The 16535-nt window shown below is 40.4% G+C and overlaps 1 protein-coding gene across 2 annotated transcripts in view; it reads left to right on the forward strand.

Moving 5' to 3' along the window:
- The window catches only part of LOC129778714 (Kv channel-interacting protein 1), a 112702-nt gene extending 96480 nt beyond the window's left edge, over positions 1 to 16222 (forward strand). For both annotated transcript variants that reach the window (XM_055785787.1, XM_055785788.1), the window contains exons 3-6: positions 8084 to 8153; positions 8212 to 8282; positions 11281 to 11475; positions 11533 to 16222. In XM_055785787.1, coding sequence (XP_055641762.1) covers positions 8084 to 8153; positions 8212 to 8282; positions 11281 to 11475; positions 11533 to 11661 — 465 coding nt within the window. In that variant the 3' untranslated portion in view covers positions 11662 to 16222. The remainder of the gene's footprint in view (positions 1 to 8083; positions 8154 to 8211; positions 8283 to 11280; positions 11476 to 11532) is intronic.
- The last annotated feature ends 313 nt before the right edge of the window (positions 16223 to 16535 follow it).

The following is a 16535-nucleotide window of genomic DNA, read 5'->3' on the forward strand; positions in this document are numbered from 1 at the left end:
TTGGTGTCTTTTTCCTATCGATCAAATCGTTTTCGTAAATTCGAGCAGTTTTCGGATTGGAAAATGCTTCAAAGTACAGCGCATTTCAAGCTTGATGTAGAGAAAGTGTTTTCCAAGGATGAGAGTTGTGTTCTTCGGCGGAAAACTGGATGTAAAAATTTGTTCCGCAGCGGTCGCTACGCCGTCATTCGAGACAACAAAAACGCGCCTCTCACTCAGTGCAAGCATTCATTCATCGGTCCTTGTCAGTGCCACCAAATATTTGTACTGAAGAGTTTCATTCCACATTGATATTCAGCCGCTCCATACCCTCTAACAATCGCTTCGGGTAGTGGGCCGACGCCAGACCCGGCCAGAACGGCTCGTCGTCTATCAAAAAAAATCGACGTGACCATCTTATTCAGCCGCTGCCGCTGCGTCATTGCCTGCAGCTCCGAGACCATTGGACGGGGCTTCCTAACATGTATGTCCATGTTCACCAGGTACACTCAAAGTTAATTTTCAGCACATGTAATGGCATCCCGATCTATTACATTAAATGAGCCGAAAAATAACAGAAAATGTTCTACTCCCTAATACGTGTATATCATTTGTATAATATATATGCTAGAGCCATTATGAGCGAGCGGAACGGCAGGCACATTTCAATGAATGCTATTCGTATAGTTTGTCAAATACACGGCCCAGACAGAGAAAGATATATTCTCGTTCATGTTTTTCTTTATCCTCTTAGAAAACAATTTCCAAATTGATTTTATTATGAGGTATAATATTATTACGCTTTTATATATCAGCGCTGGCAGCTATATGGATGACATGGTTGTGTGAAATATCTTTGCATTCCAGCCGGCCTTGGTTTGATCCCCGTTGACGTCGTATGGACTATTTTTTTGGCACAATCCCAAATGAAATGAAAAAGAAAACAGAAAGAGATGTCTGCTCGTATACATACAAACCTTTTTTTAAACATTTAAAACAGCTCATTATCTGCGCATCTGACCCTCCAGCACACGAAATGTCATTATTTCTGCCAAAAATGAAATGTTCTCTGACAACGCTAGATTGGGTGTACTTTTTCAATGTTTGGCCGGTTGCACCGACCTCCCAGGACGCACGCAGCGCTGTAGCCACTTTTCCCTCAATCTTTTTCTTTAGCAACCTTTGGAGCTTCTTGTCGCTCAGGGTCGTTGGCCGTCCGGAACCGGGCTTTCTTTCGTTGTTCTGAGTGTTGTCCAATAGTGCCAAGATGTTGTAGATGCCGGAACGGGCGTATCCGGCGTCCACAAAGTGCCACACAATGTCCGTTTTCGGCACGGCGGGGTACCGTTCTTTTTTTTCCCAAAATATATATTTTTATCAAGGCTTATATGGCGTTAGCCTGACGGAGCCGGGAGTTCAATATTTTGACAGTTTTCTTATTATCTATGTTAGTAATATGTAACCGATTACTCGCGGTTGGCTCGAGGTTAGTATTACAAGTGTTCTCGTAATTGGGATGTTGCTGTCTCCAATGCTCTGTACGTGTGCCCGACACGGGATACTTCCTATTGGGATGCAGCTGACCATTAATCAGCAACGCCCCCTAGTCTGTACCCCATATCTAGCGTGGTGCGTCTTCTCGACTCGAGGAATCCATGATAGAATGGTCACTAGCCGGCGCAATCATCAGCTCGTGTAGAGTTGTCATGAGCGGTACAACCTTTGGCTCTTGTTGAATCATCAGTGGACTGCACAACCTTTGGCCCGTGTATCTGTAAAGAGTGTGTGTATGTATTGCCGCGACTAAGTAAAAGTTTATAGATCGGATAGGAGGGATATGAAACAGGGACACAACGAAGGAAACATCATTAAACGTTGACATCGGCGTTTCTGAGGAACAGGTATAGATGAAGCAGAAGATCAGGATCACGGCTACCTAAGATATCCCGGACGGGGATATCCGATTGTCTGCCTTTTACTCTCAGTGCTATAGAGAGCTGAGAGCGAGCAGCATGGAACCGGATACACGACCAGACAATATGCTCTATGTCGTGGTAGCCATCGCCACAATCACAAAGATTGTTTGCTGCGAGCTCCATGCGATAGAGATGCGCGTTTAGGTTGTAGTGATTGGACATGAGCCGAGATATCACGCGAATGAAATCACGACCTACATTCAATCCCTTAAAACAAGCACTCGTCGAGACCTTAGAGATAATCGTGTGTAACCAACGACCGAACTCATCTTCACTCCACATGCGCTGCCAACTAACGAGTGTGTGCTGACGAGGAATCTGAAAAAATTAATTATAGGCAATTTGCCTTTCAAAAAGTGTGCCTTCTGAAACGACCACCTTAGCTAGCGAGTCCGCTTTCTCATTCCCCGGAATCGAGCAATGAGAGGGAACCAATGCTAAGGTAATCTTGAATAATTTTTCGACCAAAACACTCAATAGATGTCTTATTCTTGTTAGGAAATAAGATGAGCGTTTATCAACTTTCATTGAGCGGACTGTCTGAAAAAATAAAATAATGGTCGATGGGAAGTGTTTCAATGATCCCTAGAGCATAGTATATCGCACCCATTTCTGCGACATACACGGAACAAGGATCTTTGAGTTTGAAAGAGGCACTGGAATTTTCATTGAAGATGCCGAAGCCAGTGGACCCGTTTATGAATGAACCGTCAGTAAAGAACATTTTATCAGATCTAACTTTCCCATATTTTTCCGAAAATATCGACGGAATAGCATTGGATTGAAGATGATCTGGGATTCCATGGTAAAAGTACCGTTCTTTGAACGTACACACTTTTGAAAGGAGTAGCTTCACTGTTTTCGTCATCACGGTTAGAGTTCAACTGATAGAGCAGTCGATTTTTTTTCTGCTGACTCATGGGTTACTATGATTGATGCTGCATGGGTAGTTTCGTCAGTGCGTGTGAAAGTAAACCCATGAAAAATCGTCCATTTTTTTTAATGCAAACAATACAAAAAATATAAATCTCACTGCATTCAAATTGGTGTGGCACGAAATACTTGCGAGAAATGTTAAGCATCTGGACATTATATTTCTATCTGATAAACAACGAAATCTGGCATCACTGTTTATTGTTGTTGTTGGTACTTTTTCATCGTGTTATAAATTTTCTGTTTTTTTGGCTGTTACATTGACTATATCGTCCCTGTTTCACTGTGCCTGTGTGTGTGGACACTGGAGTAGATTCCGATTCCGCGCAATCTGCAAGTTTTCGACGCCGAACTCATCATCATAACAACATTATTTCCCATCATAATCTGTCATCCCGCCGCCTCGCGAGTGCTTACACTAGCTATATTCCGTTGGACATATCACCCAGCAAACCGATGGCGAAGAAACAATGCAAAGAATGCCTGTTAGAAGTGAACGATATTGAACCAATTTGTTGTGGTTTTTGCGATGCCGTGTTCCACATCAGTCAACAATGTTGTGGATTCAATCACCGTGCCAGCCGAGATCTATTCACTCAAGGGAAAGCAATGTTCATTTGCTCTGAGTGCCGATCTGAGTTAAACGGCCGGAGTGTTAAACGCTACGTGGAAGACACATTAAAAACTCAAAGCGCATCTCCTGCTGCTGACGTTGCGTCTGTTGATTTATCGAGCCAAATCGAACTGCTCGCTACTGCAGTCGATAATTTGGGCAAAAAAGTTGATGATCTCGCGTCGACCAAAACGCAAGCGGCTGGAGAAAAAATGTATCAATCGTTCACACCTTCGCTTCGTGCATGGCCTAAGCCTGGAGTAAAACGCCCTCGTGTGGAGCAAAACGACTCGTTATCTTTGGCAACGGATCGTGGCACTAGAACAATTGACCTGAGTGATCTGTCTATTGGTTCTATTATGCCTGCTTCTAAGCCCCCCAAATTCTGGATATATTTGTCGGGGTTTCAGCCTCTCATTTCAGCCGAAGATGTGCAGAAAATCGTGGCTCGCTGTCTTGATATAACATCATCATGTGATGTGATTCGCTTGGTTCCGAAAGGAAAGGATGTCTCGAACATGTCGTTCTTTTCGTTTAAAATTGGTCTCGATCCATCGATGCAACAACGTGCGCTGCTTCCATCGACATGGCCGGAAGGAGTAATATTCCGGGAATTTGTAGACCGAGCAAAAAACTTGCATGGAGCATCACTCAAACCTGTGGACAACAATCATACACCAATTACGAACAATCGGACAATACACTAATTTTCAACCAACCTTCGCCGGGATGCAGCTGCGAAAATCATAAGGAAAACCCTTACCCACACAAAACAGTCGCGCAATCCACCGGTAAAAAATGTACATCCCGACACTCACATATGTCCTGCCATCGAAGTCATCCCGGCCCTGTTTTTGTGGAAAGGGAAAGGGTTTTCCGAAATCCACTCGCAGGCAAGTATTTAAATTACACATCCCTTTTCCTGCCTGAAGTTTCTTCGGATTGCAGCAGTGCACGCCCCGAGGCTACCAACGCTGACGATCAACTGAACTCAACTCACACGACATTCGCACCAGTTAGTCTACCGCAATACACACAAAAAGGACTACCTTCGCCGGGATGCACCTGCGAAAGCCGTAAGGAAGACCCCCACCCACCCGAAACAGTCGTGCCAACCACCGATAGCAATCGCACAACACGTGACTCAGTCGAATTATTTCACCAGAGTCATCCCGGCCCTGTATTCGTGGAAAGGGAAAGGGTTTTCCTCAATCCACTCGCAGGCAAGTATTTGAATTGTTCCTCCATTCTTCGGCCTGAAGTTTTTTCGGATTTCAGTTGCCCTGGACATGCTGAAACGAATGGCGCATCTCCAATTGATTCGGCTCTAATGTTCAACACAAACACGACGTCAACCAATCGCTTTCTGTCGGTGTATTACCAAAATGTCAGGGGACTGCGTACCAAAACGAACGAGCTTCGATTGATGCTTTCCAGCTGCGATTATGACATTCTTGTGCTGACAGAAACATGGCTTCGACCTGACATCGTTGATAGCGAACTGTCATCCGACTATCATATCTTCAGATGCGATCGAAGTGATTCTACAAGTGAACTATCAAGAGGTGGCGGAGTGCTCATTGCCGTCAAGATTTCCCATCAATGCAGTGCAATCCCTGTGGATAATTGCGATCAGCTTGAACAAACTAGTATTCGCATCAAATTAGCAAACCGTTCACTTTATGTTGTCGGAATCTACCTCAGACCGTCGTCTAATGCAAGCAAATATATTGCGCACACTAAAGCAATCCAGGACAACTCAACTAACGATGACATTGTTTTAGCATTAGGCGACTACAACTTACCAGACCTTCGATGGAAATTTGACGAAGATATAATCGGTTATCTACCCGTGAACGCATCAACAGAGCAGGAGATAATGCTGACCGAAGCAATGTCCGCTATTGGACTTGTTCAGATGAACGGACTCCGGAACGTGAATGGTAGAATTCTCGACCTAGCGTATGTCAACATTCCTGATTACGTCGAACATTTTAGCCCTCCAATTCCACTCCTAAAATTAGATGAACATCATAAACCGTTCATTCTGAGGCTGGACACTCAATTAACTGTGCCATGTTTCAGCCACGCTCCGGCGGAAGCCACGTATTTCGACTTCAAAAGATGTGATATTAGCTCGTTGAAAAATGAACTTTCGGTAATTGACTGGGCACAACGCTTGAGCTGTACTCCACTGGATGAAACTGTGGCTGCTTTCTATGCTACGCTACATAACGTTTTCGATAAGCTAGTTCCACGTCGCCACACTGGCACTTTCATTGTTATCCGTAAACCTTGGTGGACGCCCGAGCTCCGTCACTTGCGCAACAAGCTTCGTAAAGCCCGCAATCGATTCTTTAGTGCCAGATCTGAAGAAAACAGCAACATCCTACGACACATTGAAAGTGAATATAATGTTCTGCTTAAGACAACATATGCAGCGTACGTAGATAAGCTCCAATCTGATTTGAAGTTGAATCCTTCATCTTTTTGAGCTTTTGTTAGAGCTCAAAAATCATCGAAACGCATTCCATGCAATGTGGAATATAAAGGACGCCGAGCAAGCACAGCCAAAGAAGCCGCCAACCTGTTTGCTGAATTTTTTCAAACTGTTTTCCGATCCACATCTCCAGCATCGAATACGGAAACATTCCGTCTCACACCTTCGTATGATGTGTATCTTCCTCATTTCCGTTTTACTACTAGAGACGTTTTCGAAGCGCTGAACGATCTGGATGTTTCCAAAGGACCTGGTGTGGATGGATTGACGCCATTCATCGTCAAGGGATGCGCAGCAGAACTGGTTTCACCTATAACGTTAATTTTTAATCGTTCATTAGCCGAGCGTACGTTTCCGTCAATGTGGAAAAGTGCTAAAATGGTCCCAATCCATAAAGCAGGAAGCATGAATCACGTCGAAAACTACCGTGGAATATCGATACTTTGCTGTCTGGGCAAAGTTTTCGAAACAGTCGTCCATCGTTTTCTGAATAATGCTGCCAAGCCTTTAATCAGCGAATTCCAGCATGGTTTCGTCGAGCGTCGTTCAACGACGACCAATCTGATGGAATACAGTAACACATTGTTTCCTGCAGTAGAATCCCGTTGCCAAGTAGATTCGATCTACGTGGACTTCTCAAAGGCTTTCGACGTGGTTCCTCACATCCTCGTTGTCAACAAACTTTCAGATTTAGGTTTCCCAAATTGGATAGTTGATTGGCTGAAGTCATATCTTACCGGGCGGATAGCTTTCGTACAAGTTGATCACGAAGTCTCGGCATCGTTTAACATTACATCTGGAGTTCCTCAAGGAAGCGTACTCGGGCCTCTTATCTTCGTTCTATACATAAACGATCTCGCCCACCGTTTGTCATCGAAAAAATTATTCTTTGCCGACGACCTGAAAATATTCCGGGTGATTGCATCCGACCTGGATTGTGAAGCTTTGCAAACTGATATAGATCAACTTTTGTTGTGGTGCGATGCAAATGGTATGACTGTAAATATCAAAAAATGCAAAGTTATCTCTTTTACCCGCTGTAAAACCGCTATTAAATTCAGTTACCATATTAATTCGACCGCTCTTGAGCGGGTTAATTCCATACGTGACCTAGGTGTGACCGTGGACAGTAAGCTGAGATTCAGTGAACATGTTGTGTCAACTGCAGCCAAGGCATTCTCTGCACTGGGATTCATCCGTCGCCACACAGCATTCATCACTGATGTATATGCTCTTAAATCACTATACTGCTCCGTAGTACGCAGTGTTATGGAATATGCAGCGCCAGTTTGGGCACCTTATCACGTCTCACATGGTCTGAAACTTGAACGAGTACAGAAGCATTTCATCCGATTCGCTCTTCGTCAGCTTCCCTGGGCTAACCCTACCGAATTGCCACCGTACACATCACGCTGCCTGCTGATTGGTTTGGAGACATTATCAGCCAGACGCCTGAAGCTGCAGCGAGTGTTTATCTTCGACATTCTCACAAATCGTATGGATTGCCCGGCATTACTTCAGAGTATCTACATAAACGTCCCGTCTCGCACTCTTCGACATCACAACGCTCTTCGACTACCAGATAACAGAACAAACTACGGGTTCAACAATCCTTTTAGTGCATGTATTCGTGCTTTTAACGCAGTTTATGACAATTTTGATTTCTGTATCAGCAAGGATGTGTTCGTTAACAGAATTAGAAATTTAGTTTAGTTTAAGTCACAGTCTGTACGATTTAACACCGAAGACTAAGAATAAATAAAAAAAAAAAAGAAATGAGTTGCCCAGCAGCGATTGATTTATTGGTAAAATACCGGCTATCGTGACAAAATAAACGATTGAAAATTAATCCACCCAGGAAGCGAGCGAGTGATATAGTTGTATATAGTAACAGAATGAATATATGCCTGAATGGAAGACTGATTGACGGATTGAGTATATTTCCACATAATTTATCAACGAAATCTCTACTAAATATTTTGAAGAAGGCAGATTGAAATGAAAAAACTTAATCATTCAGTTAGTAGTAGAAGATTTTTTGTTATATTAAGTAGATTATCTGATTGTGTTCATTCCTTCCAGGAATGCCCCGATGGAGTGGTACACGAAGATAGTTTTAAGGATATCTACGCAAAATTTTTCCCACATGGAAGTAAGTACATGAGATGGTAGCGAACAAATGTGCTATGCTAACAATTTACTAATTGCAGATTCAAGCCTTTACGCACACTATGTGTTCAAAGCATTTGATGTAAATTGTAATGGAGCAATTACCTTTCGGGTGAGTAACTTCAGCATCTTATTCTACCTCATTATCAAATGCAAATGTAACAACCTCGATCAACCGTGCTACGGGGAGCTAAAATTCAATTAGTCTAGCCCACACGCCGAACTAGTGGAGGCCAATTAGCCATATCACGCAATCTGTTTGCCAAGTTCCATTTTCACAAGCGCGGATATAGTTCACTTCGACTGTTCGCACTAGCTAATGCTACGCCAATGGCAAAAAAAAAACTGCTGGAGAATATTACGACTGTCGACTGCGAATTTTATGTCTAGAGAAATATTTATCTGTTCGCTATTAGGACACACCTGCACACCATGAGGTGGCTCCCGTAGTAACCGAGCACAACTTGTCATTCTCTTTCTGCCTTGACTAAATAAATAGTCATAGTTGGGGTTGTTTCACGACGGTTGTGGCCATCGGAAAATCCGTGGAAAATAATAACTACCTCGAGCGAATTAATTAGCACTAAATAGATATCAGGTATCGTAACTTCTGTTGTTGAATATTATTTGCATGTTATGCAAATAAGGGGAAGTGCTCAATTTGTAGCATTATAAATCATAACAGAACCGACAACAAAAAATCACCTCTAATTAAATCTAATGCTTTCTACTGACATCAAATGTTCATAGCATATTATATAGCATTCAGACGTTTACTAGGTCTGATTAAGGTGTGATTGAGTAATCAAAACACTAAACGGTATACCACGCAAAGGTGGTATATACAGGTGGTTAAATGTTTCAATCGATCCAATTATTTTCGTTTATTTTTTAATTCATTTATTTTCATAAACTTAGTTTCGTGGATTTTGAAGAATAAAATTCTTTTTTTAATTCGACTCATGGACTCATTACTCAACACAATACGGAGACAAGGGTACTGAATTTATTTTATGAGGTGTGACAGTGACTGGTGACTGACATTGTGAAATATGATGATGAAGGTAGAAATTCGCAAAAATTTTACTGCTTTCGAGTAGAAATACTTTCTTAAGATAAGAAACGATGGCCCTAATATATTCAAGAATTTACATCGAGTAAATTCAAATTTTCCAGTATTGTACTTCACATTGCTGTACTGCGATATCAGCGCACGGCCTGACGGGAAAGTCGTCGTAAAAACGCGTGACACTTAACGTGTTAAAATATCATGTAAGAACCCTTGTAGGTAGGATTCTTTGGATCCAACGACAAACACCACTTCACAATCTGCATGTTGGCTATAACGGCAATTTCCATTAAAACAATTGTTAATGTCACTCACAAATTATGGAAAATCATAATTCCATGTAGGAGCCCGACTAACTGCCGAATCTCCGCGAGAAAATTTCTAATGAATCAAAGGTTTTCTTTATATCCAAGAAGACTGAAGCCATACGTTCTGACCAATCTTGTAAACTGTCGACATTTTTGGTGACGTTCACATAGCGTTCTTGCGCGATAGTTATTGTTCGATACGTACTGTGAACGTGATTATGAATGCATTATCTTGGCTGTAACAGTCACATCAGAAATGAATGCACAGTCGCGAATACGACCGTCAGTTGAATATTTATATGTTCTCTCTTACTATCAAACGTATAAAGAAGAGCGGTGAAAATATGCTATTTTCATTCTACTATTCGTAGTTATAACTGTCCTCTGATTACGGCTCATTTGATTTTAGTTTGAATGCCAGTTTTTCCATAGACGATGGATGATCCAATCCAATCTTTGTTTTAAAGAGGCTTTAAACTTTTCAGTTCATTCACCTCTATGGACCATCAGTTCACAAGAAACAAGGGCTAGGTAATTTACAAAAAAAAATAGTGCCAAATCAAACATGTCAAATCAGTACAAATCTGCAGAGTTTTAAATGAATCTGACAAGAAATCACCTCTTTCGCTGCATTTAGTATTTATGTCACGCATAAAATAACCATATTACCATACAATTTTGTTAAATAGTCCCCTAGTTAGGTAGTTAAGCTTGATCAGCAAAATTATTTCGAGGGTTATTTAATGAACATTTGACTCACACCCATTTTCATTGTTCATATCAAAGCAACCGTAAAACTATCAATTACAAATGTGTTGTGTTGAGCGTTTTAAGAGGTGAACGATTAGTTAGCGATCATTTTGATTACGGAACGATGACCGTCAAATGAATTAAAAGAACAAATATCGAGGCGTCAGACGACATTTTTAAGTTCGACCGTCGAATGAATATTCAGTTTATAACGTTCATTAATGACACACATATTCATAAATAGTCGTATGATGGTGACCATTAGCAAGACTGTTCATGTTATCGATGTTAATGTTAAGTTCTGATGATGTTTGAGGAGTGCCAACCATCGTTCCAAACGTGATCGATTTGTGTTTTCGTTCGTTGTGATGATCTCAAGATGTAACGATATTGGAGACTGAGCTGGAAGAAGGTACTATGAACGGTCATATTCTTGGAGGCACCGAAGTCTATAAGAACCATTTTCGTTGGTTCGTGGTATCTACCAATTATCGGTCTGAACTCTTCCTTTTGGTCGACCTGAGCGTTTAAATCGCCGATAACGTTTTTGTCATGTTTTAGGTAGGGATCGTATTCACTATTGTCATCGGTGCTACCTAAATGAGGACTTTGGACAATCTTCTTCTGTAGGAGCATTGAACCACTGCGACCATTAGTTTGATCTATTGTGGTGACTTTGGACAATAATTATGATGTTGAAGATGTGGATTCCGATCCTTCACACATTCACACATATCATACACCACAGCTGTGGTGTATGATATAACCACCTTGAAACGATCGCACCATCGAACCTTTCCAGCATCCCATTTGCAGCGTCAAATTTCCGGAAGAACTCATTACTCGCAAGAAATTTGAGAAACTTGCAGTGCCCTGTTCCGAGTTTCCAATCTGTAGCCCGTTTTTGTTTGGGGCTAGCCCGATTGTCATGTCCCGATTTTTTTTGTGAATTTTCCTTTTAATCTCAGTCATTGTTTTTTTAGGATCTGCTAGTGACACTTTCAACACTGCTCCGTGGGTCCGTATACGAACGATTACGGTGGACCTTCCGCCTGTACGATCTTAATGGCGATGGCAGTATTACCCGAGGCGAACTGGCCGAAATAGTTTTGGCAGTACACGAGCTGATGGGTCGAAGGCCCAACCAGCCGGATGACGACAGAAAAGCGAGAGAGCAGGTAAGCAGGTCGAGTACGAATTGAGTTTGAGTTTAATGTGTTGTTCCTTCACTTCAGGTTGACAACGTGTTTCGGAAGTTGGATCTCAATCAGGACGGTGTCATCACGATCGAAGAATTCCTGGAGGCCTGCCTAAGGGATGACATTGTTACCGAATCGTTACAAATGTTCGACACCTGCCTTTGATGACCTTCATACGACAGTGTATTCGCCGCCTCCAAGAAGGCAGCCGATTCGGATCGTTTGGCTTTGATGAATCTGTAGAAGGACACGAGTGGTGTGATGGCGTTGGAACGGGTTTTATACAAAAGAAGGCAACCAAAGGTTGACGAACTGGGGATACTCGCTCAAAGTTTTATTATTATTGGTTCTCTTCAATGAAAAGCGTATCATTTACAGCTCAAGTTGTACTGTCGAACACCACCGTCCGGCATTTATATCAGTTCTACACTTCCAAAAGCGACACGGCTTTCAACACATTCCTTATTGTAAGTAAAATGGAATGCAATAGTTAAAGTACGTAGAGGCAAATAAGTTTTAAAATTTCATATCATGTTTCATGCAAATCAAAGCAATATTATATTATAAACAGATAATGTAATATTGAAGCAGATATACGTTAATTTTACTAGAATTCGTCCCTTCGTTAACCGTTCTGTAAATAGGGTAAAATAGTTTCGAAGTATCGAAATTTGTCGTAGCTGTAAATGAGAAAAAGACAAAACCGCATGTTACATTAGTATTTAAAAAATGCAAACAAAGCAGAATCAGTATTTTCATGAGTCTTAGTGTGAATCAGTTATATAGGGAAACAATTCGGTAACAGCAAGCGGAATACTGTTACGTTATCCCATGAAAAAAACAACTAAATAACATATGATTACGACACAGGCGTTAGTTGACAATAGACAATCGTTTTTTGACAAAAGAATGTAGCTTCAAACGGTAGGCTAACAATTGTCAATGTTATTTATAAATAGCGAAGAGAAACTTCGAAAAGGCAGCATGTATTCTAAGAATTGATGAGTTTTATCAGCATCAGGTTAGTGAAAGTTGGTCTAGTTCGATCATGTTAATTAATAGAGAATCCATCACTATATCCACACGATATGAAATGTACACATCAACATCAGTAACTAGGCATTTTATTGGTTCAGAATAGTTTGTTTGTTAATTTTTCTGTTAATTTGGAAACGATTTCCAGTCACAAAGAACTGTAAATTCATAGCATTTAATTCGAAAAGGGTAACAACACCAATTAAATAAATTAACTAAATAAAAGACACACTAAGGGGGGTAACACTATGGCTAGAGAATATTTATCAAGTTACCACTTGAACTAACAAGAAACAAAAAAGTTAAACGAATGTGTCTAACGTAATTGCTACCTATGGGTTATTATTACCTATGAACGCCGATACTCAAAGTATTCAAGAATAGTATTGATGTGTTAAAGCAAATTTGTAAGCTCGCACAAAAAAACCGAAACAAATCTAATATACCCAGAATCTTCTAGTTCGCCTGAAACTCAATTGATTACAAACACGCCATTATAATCTGCTTGTAGTGATTGTTTGTTACAACGTAGAATCTACTTTCGTTGGAAGTCTGTAGTTAAACAAAACAGTACAAGGAAACGCAAAATTGAACAAGTTAATATTGTTGGGAGCGCTTTAACTCAACATAAACATTTCATCACATTGTTAGATTAGCGATAATTATCAAGAATAGAATCATGGTTATTAACGGAGGTACAATTCGTTGTTACCACCGGATGAAGAACACAAAAATATTGATGCATATTGAATTCACGATCTCGCTCATTCTTATGTCAATTATGTCATTCTAAGTGATTCAGATCCGTTGGAGGAATTCGACCTAGTGGTTGGAATCAATTACTCTCGGAATTACTATTCAATTTTTTTCGAGTTTATTCTCCTTTTTTGATCAGTCACATCAACATTACTAGATTTGTGCACCTTCCAGTAACTCTTTCATTTATGAATTTTCAATCTTTCTGTAATAATGTAAATTAACGTTACTCATCACATCGTTCTCGGAAACTCGTCATCTCCACAGTTACACTGCACCGAATTTTTACGAAGGATAGAACATCTACGGCTCCAAGATCGTGTGCTGTTTTTAGTCAATGGCGCACGACGAGATTACCAACACTCACTAGTATTTTGTTGCTTGCTAAAATTTAGATCTATGCGTGGATCTTCTCAGAAGACCAGTTTTTTTGACTTAGATAAATATGTCCCCTAATACCACTTTCATCTTTGGCATTTTGTAACAATTTAGAATGGTTCTTTGAAGATTCCGGCATGCTGTAACGCTACCATTCTTTTTCGTTCTATCTCCAAAAGAAGAGAACAAAATGTCTGTGGTTCCTTGATATCATTGTGGCCAAAACATAAGAACCAACACTGTACTTAAACGTTCTAACACTTGCATTAAAGAAATGGACAATCTTCAGATGGTGTTAAAAAACTACAAAAGATAAATTAATGGAACAAATTTCTCATAAAACATAATTTTATTAACCATTTTACAAAAGTATTTCGTAGGGCGGCTTTCCGAAATTTGTCCGGAACTTTCGCCGGAACTTTTACTGTCGAAAATATACTTGTTGGCATATTTTCATCTCTTTTTAGCCTAAGGTGATATTATATTATCCGGCACGGCACGTTTCATGCAAGACAAAAATTATTGCGTGTTTTAAATGTGTATGCTTATACACAGCGGAATGGCTCCGCTCATACACAGCACGTTTCAGACAAATGCAAAAAGGAATTTTCGAAAAGAATATTTTGCTGGTCCCGTGTTCGAGTGCGTACTGCACGAGCGAGTAGCCACATACATACAAATCAAATATCAAATTTCATAGAATGGGTGTGTTCGTCGTTCTTCGGTTCAGCATCAGTCCAACTGGCACACCAGTAACTACGCTTGGCTACAGTGTCTTCTCGCTCCAAGTACAAATATCTTCGTTTCGTTTGTGCTGTCGGTCCGTACTGAGAAACCGCTACGCCTGACAATATAAACACATCAAGTATTTGTCGGCCCGTGCCGGTACGTGCCGGATAATATAAAACTGCCTTTGTTTATTAGTTCCTCCTCCGATTTCACCAAGAATTTGTTGGAGTAGACCATCCGCTTCAGGTTCGCTCAGAAATTCTCGTTTCGCTGGAGAAATTTAATTCTCCATCGCTCTCAGCCTTTGTTTTTGGGTCACAGCTCGTTGTTCCGACACGGCCAGTCTTAACTAACGTTTCCGCAGGTTGATATCCATCTCCGCTGGATTTTTTTTTACTATCTGGCCCGTTGCTCCGAACTCCCGGCCCAAAGCCCGGTACAATGTAGCCACCTTTCTTTCCGTTTTCTGCTTCATCTTCAGCTGCAGTTTACGATCGCGTAGAACCAGGCTTCCGTTCAATGCTCTCATTCTTCTTCAGATGTATAAGGATACGCTACTTTTCGAAACACCCTTCATTCATTTAAACCACTCCTCCAGACAATCTTCGATAGTAGAGACAAAAACATCTAGTTCATCTAGGTCACCTAGTTCTTCATGGCTATGCAGCCGAGTTTGAAACTGAATCAAATACATGTATACACACCCTCGATGCATTCCGAAAGAGTACGAACTTGTGCCTTTCTTCGCATTCATTCATCACCCGAACAATATTTTGATCAATTTGGAAAGCCCAAACAACCACGTAAACCATACCAAGAAACGATCTTTTTCGACTCAGAATTCTAATACAATCATCTTAAAGAGAGGCTTAAAAGAACATATTTTTGATAATAACTAAAATATACTTCAGAATTTGGAATCGTATTGGAGTGCGAAATAGGTTTTCTAAATGTTTTCAGCCTAAAGGGAAGCCAATGAAGTGGTCTGTCAATTATAGTCTACATCGTGAATTGTTTTCTTCTCTAGTAGCTTAATCAATAATTTCGTACTGTGGAACCCATTTCCATAAACCATATCTAATTCGTTGAACTTCGCCCTTTATCCGCTAGATAGGATAGTGCCAACGTTGGTTTTTGCTAAGAGATAGAAATCATCGAATGTTTTGTGCGTATTTTCACGCAACTAACAGTACTAAAATCAGCATAGAATTTGTTCAATGCACCAACAAACTATAGCGCGTAAACTAACGTATTCAGCAAACTGAGAGAGAAATAGAGAACATACAAATTTAGGCAACCAGAAAACAAACAATAGCTGCAGAAGTAAAACAAAACAGTTTTAATGTACCTGTGTAAAAAGTAGCTTGTAATCGAACAATGAAAAATAATAAATTGGAGAACTCAGCCGTAGCCATATAAGCAAGAAGAAAATAAAACCAGGAACAGAACCGAAAATTTTCTCCCACCAAAGTTTATCTCTAGTGTAATGTATAGTATTGAATTGAAGCTATTTGTAGATACCGAAGCTATTACATCAACAATCGAATCATGTTCATTCAGCTACAAGTGCGATGAGCAGGATACAGGAAAGCATCCACCCACAATGAAAATTTGAAACTTATTTCAGCAAGGGGGATCATTTTGCGAGGAAATAAAACACTGTTGTTTTCATTATGTTCGTCTAGGTTATTTACTATATTAACTCTAGCAGCGAAGCGAGAGGATGGAAGGAAAATGAGGATAGAAGTTGTGTAAAATTAAATGATATTACGAAGAAGACGGATAAACGAATGCAATTGTTCCAAAGAAACGTAAACCAGAATAATGAAGAATATATGTTTATGAAAAATGAAGCAAACTGGTAGTTTTGATGTTTGGGAATGCCTGTTATGTGTATCACAATATTGTATGTAGAAGGAATTTTAATGGAAAGCGTGGAAAACGACCATAACATCGAAAAAGATAACACAAAGTGATTAGAGGCGAATGAACTGCAAAGTTTAAAGCCTCTTAAAAACAAAGAAAGAAAGAACAAAGTGATTTATACGTGTTTGTTTGGGAAATATTTTCGCATGCGGTTATTCGCCAGATTAGATTCGTCCTATTACTGTTTGTTTGCACCGATGGGACACGCACTTGTT

Source organism: Toxorhynchites rutilus, chromosome 3, assembly GCF_029784135.1.
Source record: "Toxorhynchites rutilus septentrionalis strain SRP chromosome 3, ASM2978413v1, whole genome shotgun sequence".
Lineage (NCBI taxonomy): Eukaryota > Metazoa > Arthropoda > Insecta > Diptera > Culicidae > Toxorhynchites > Toxorhynchites rutilus.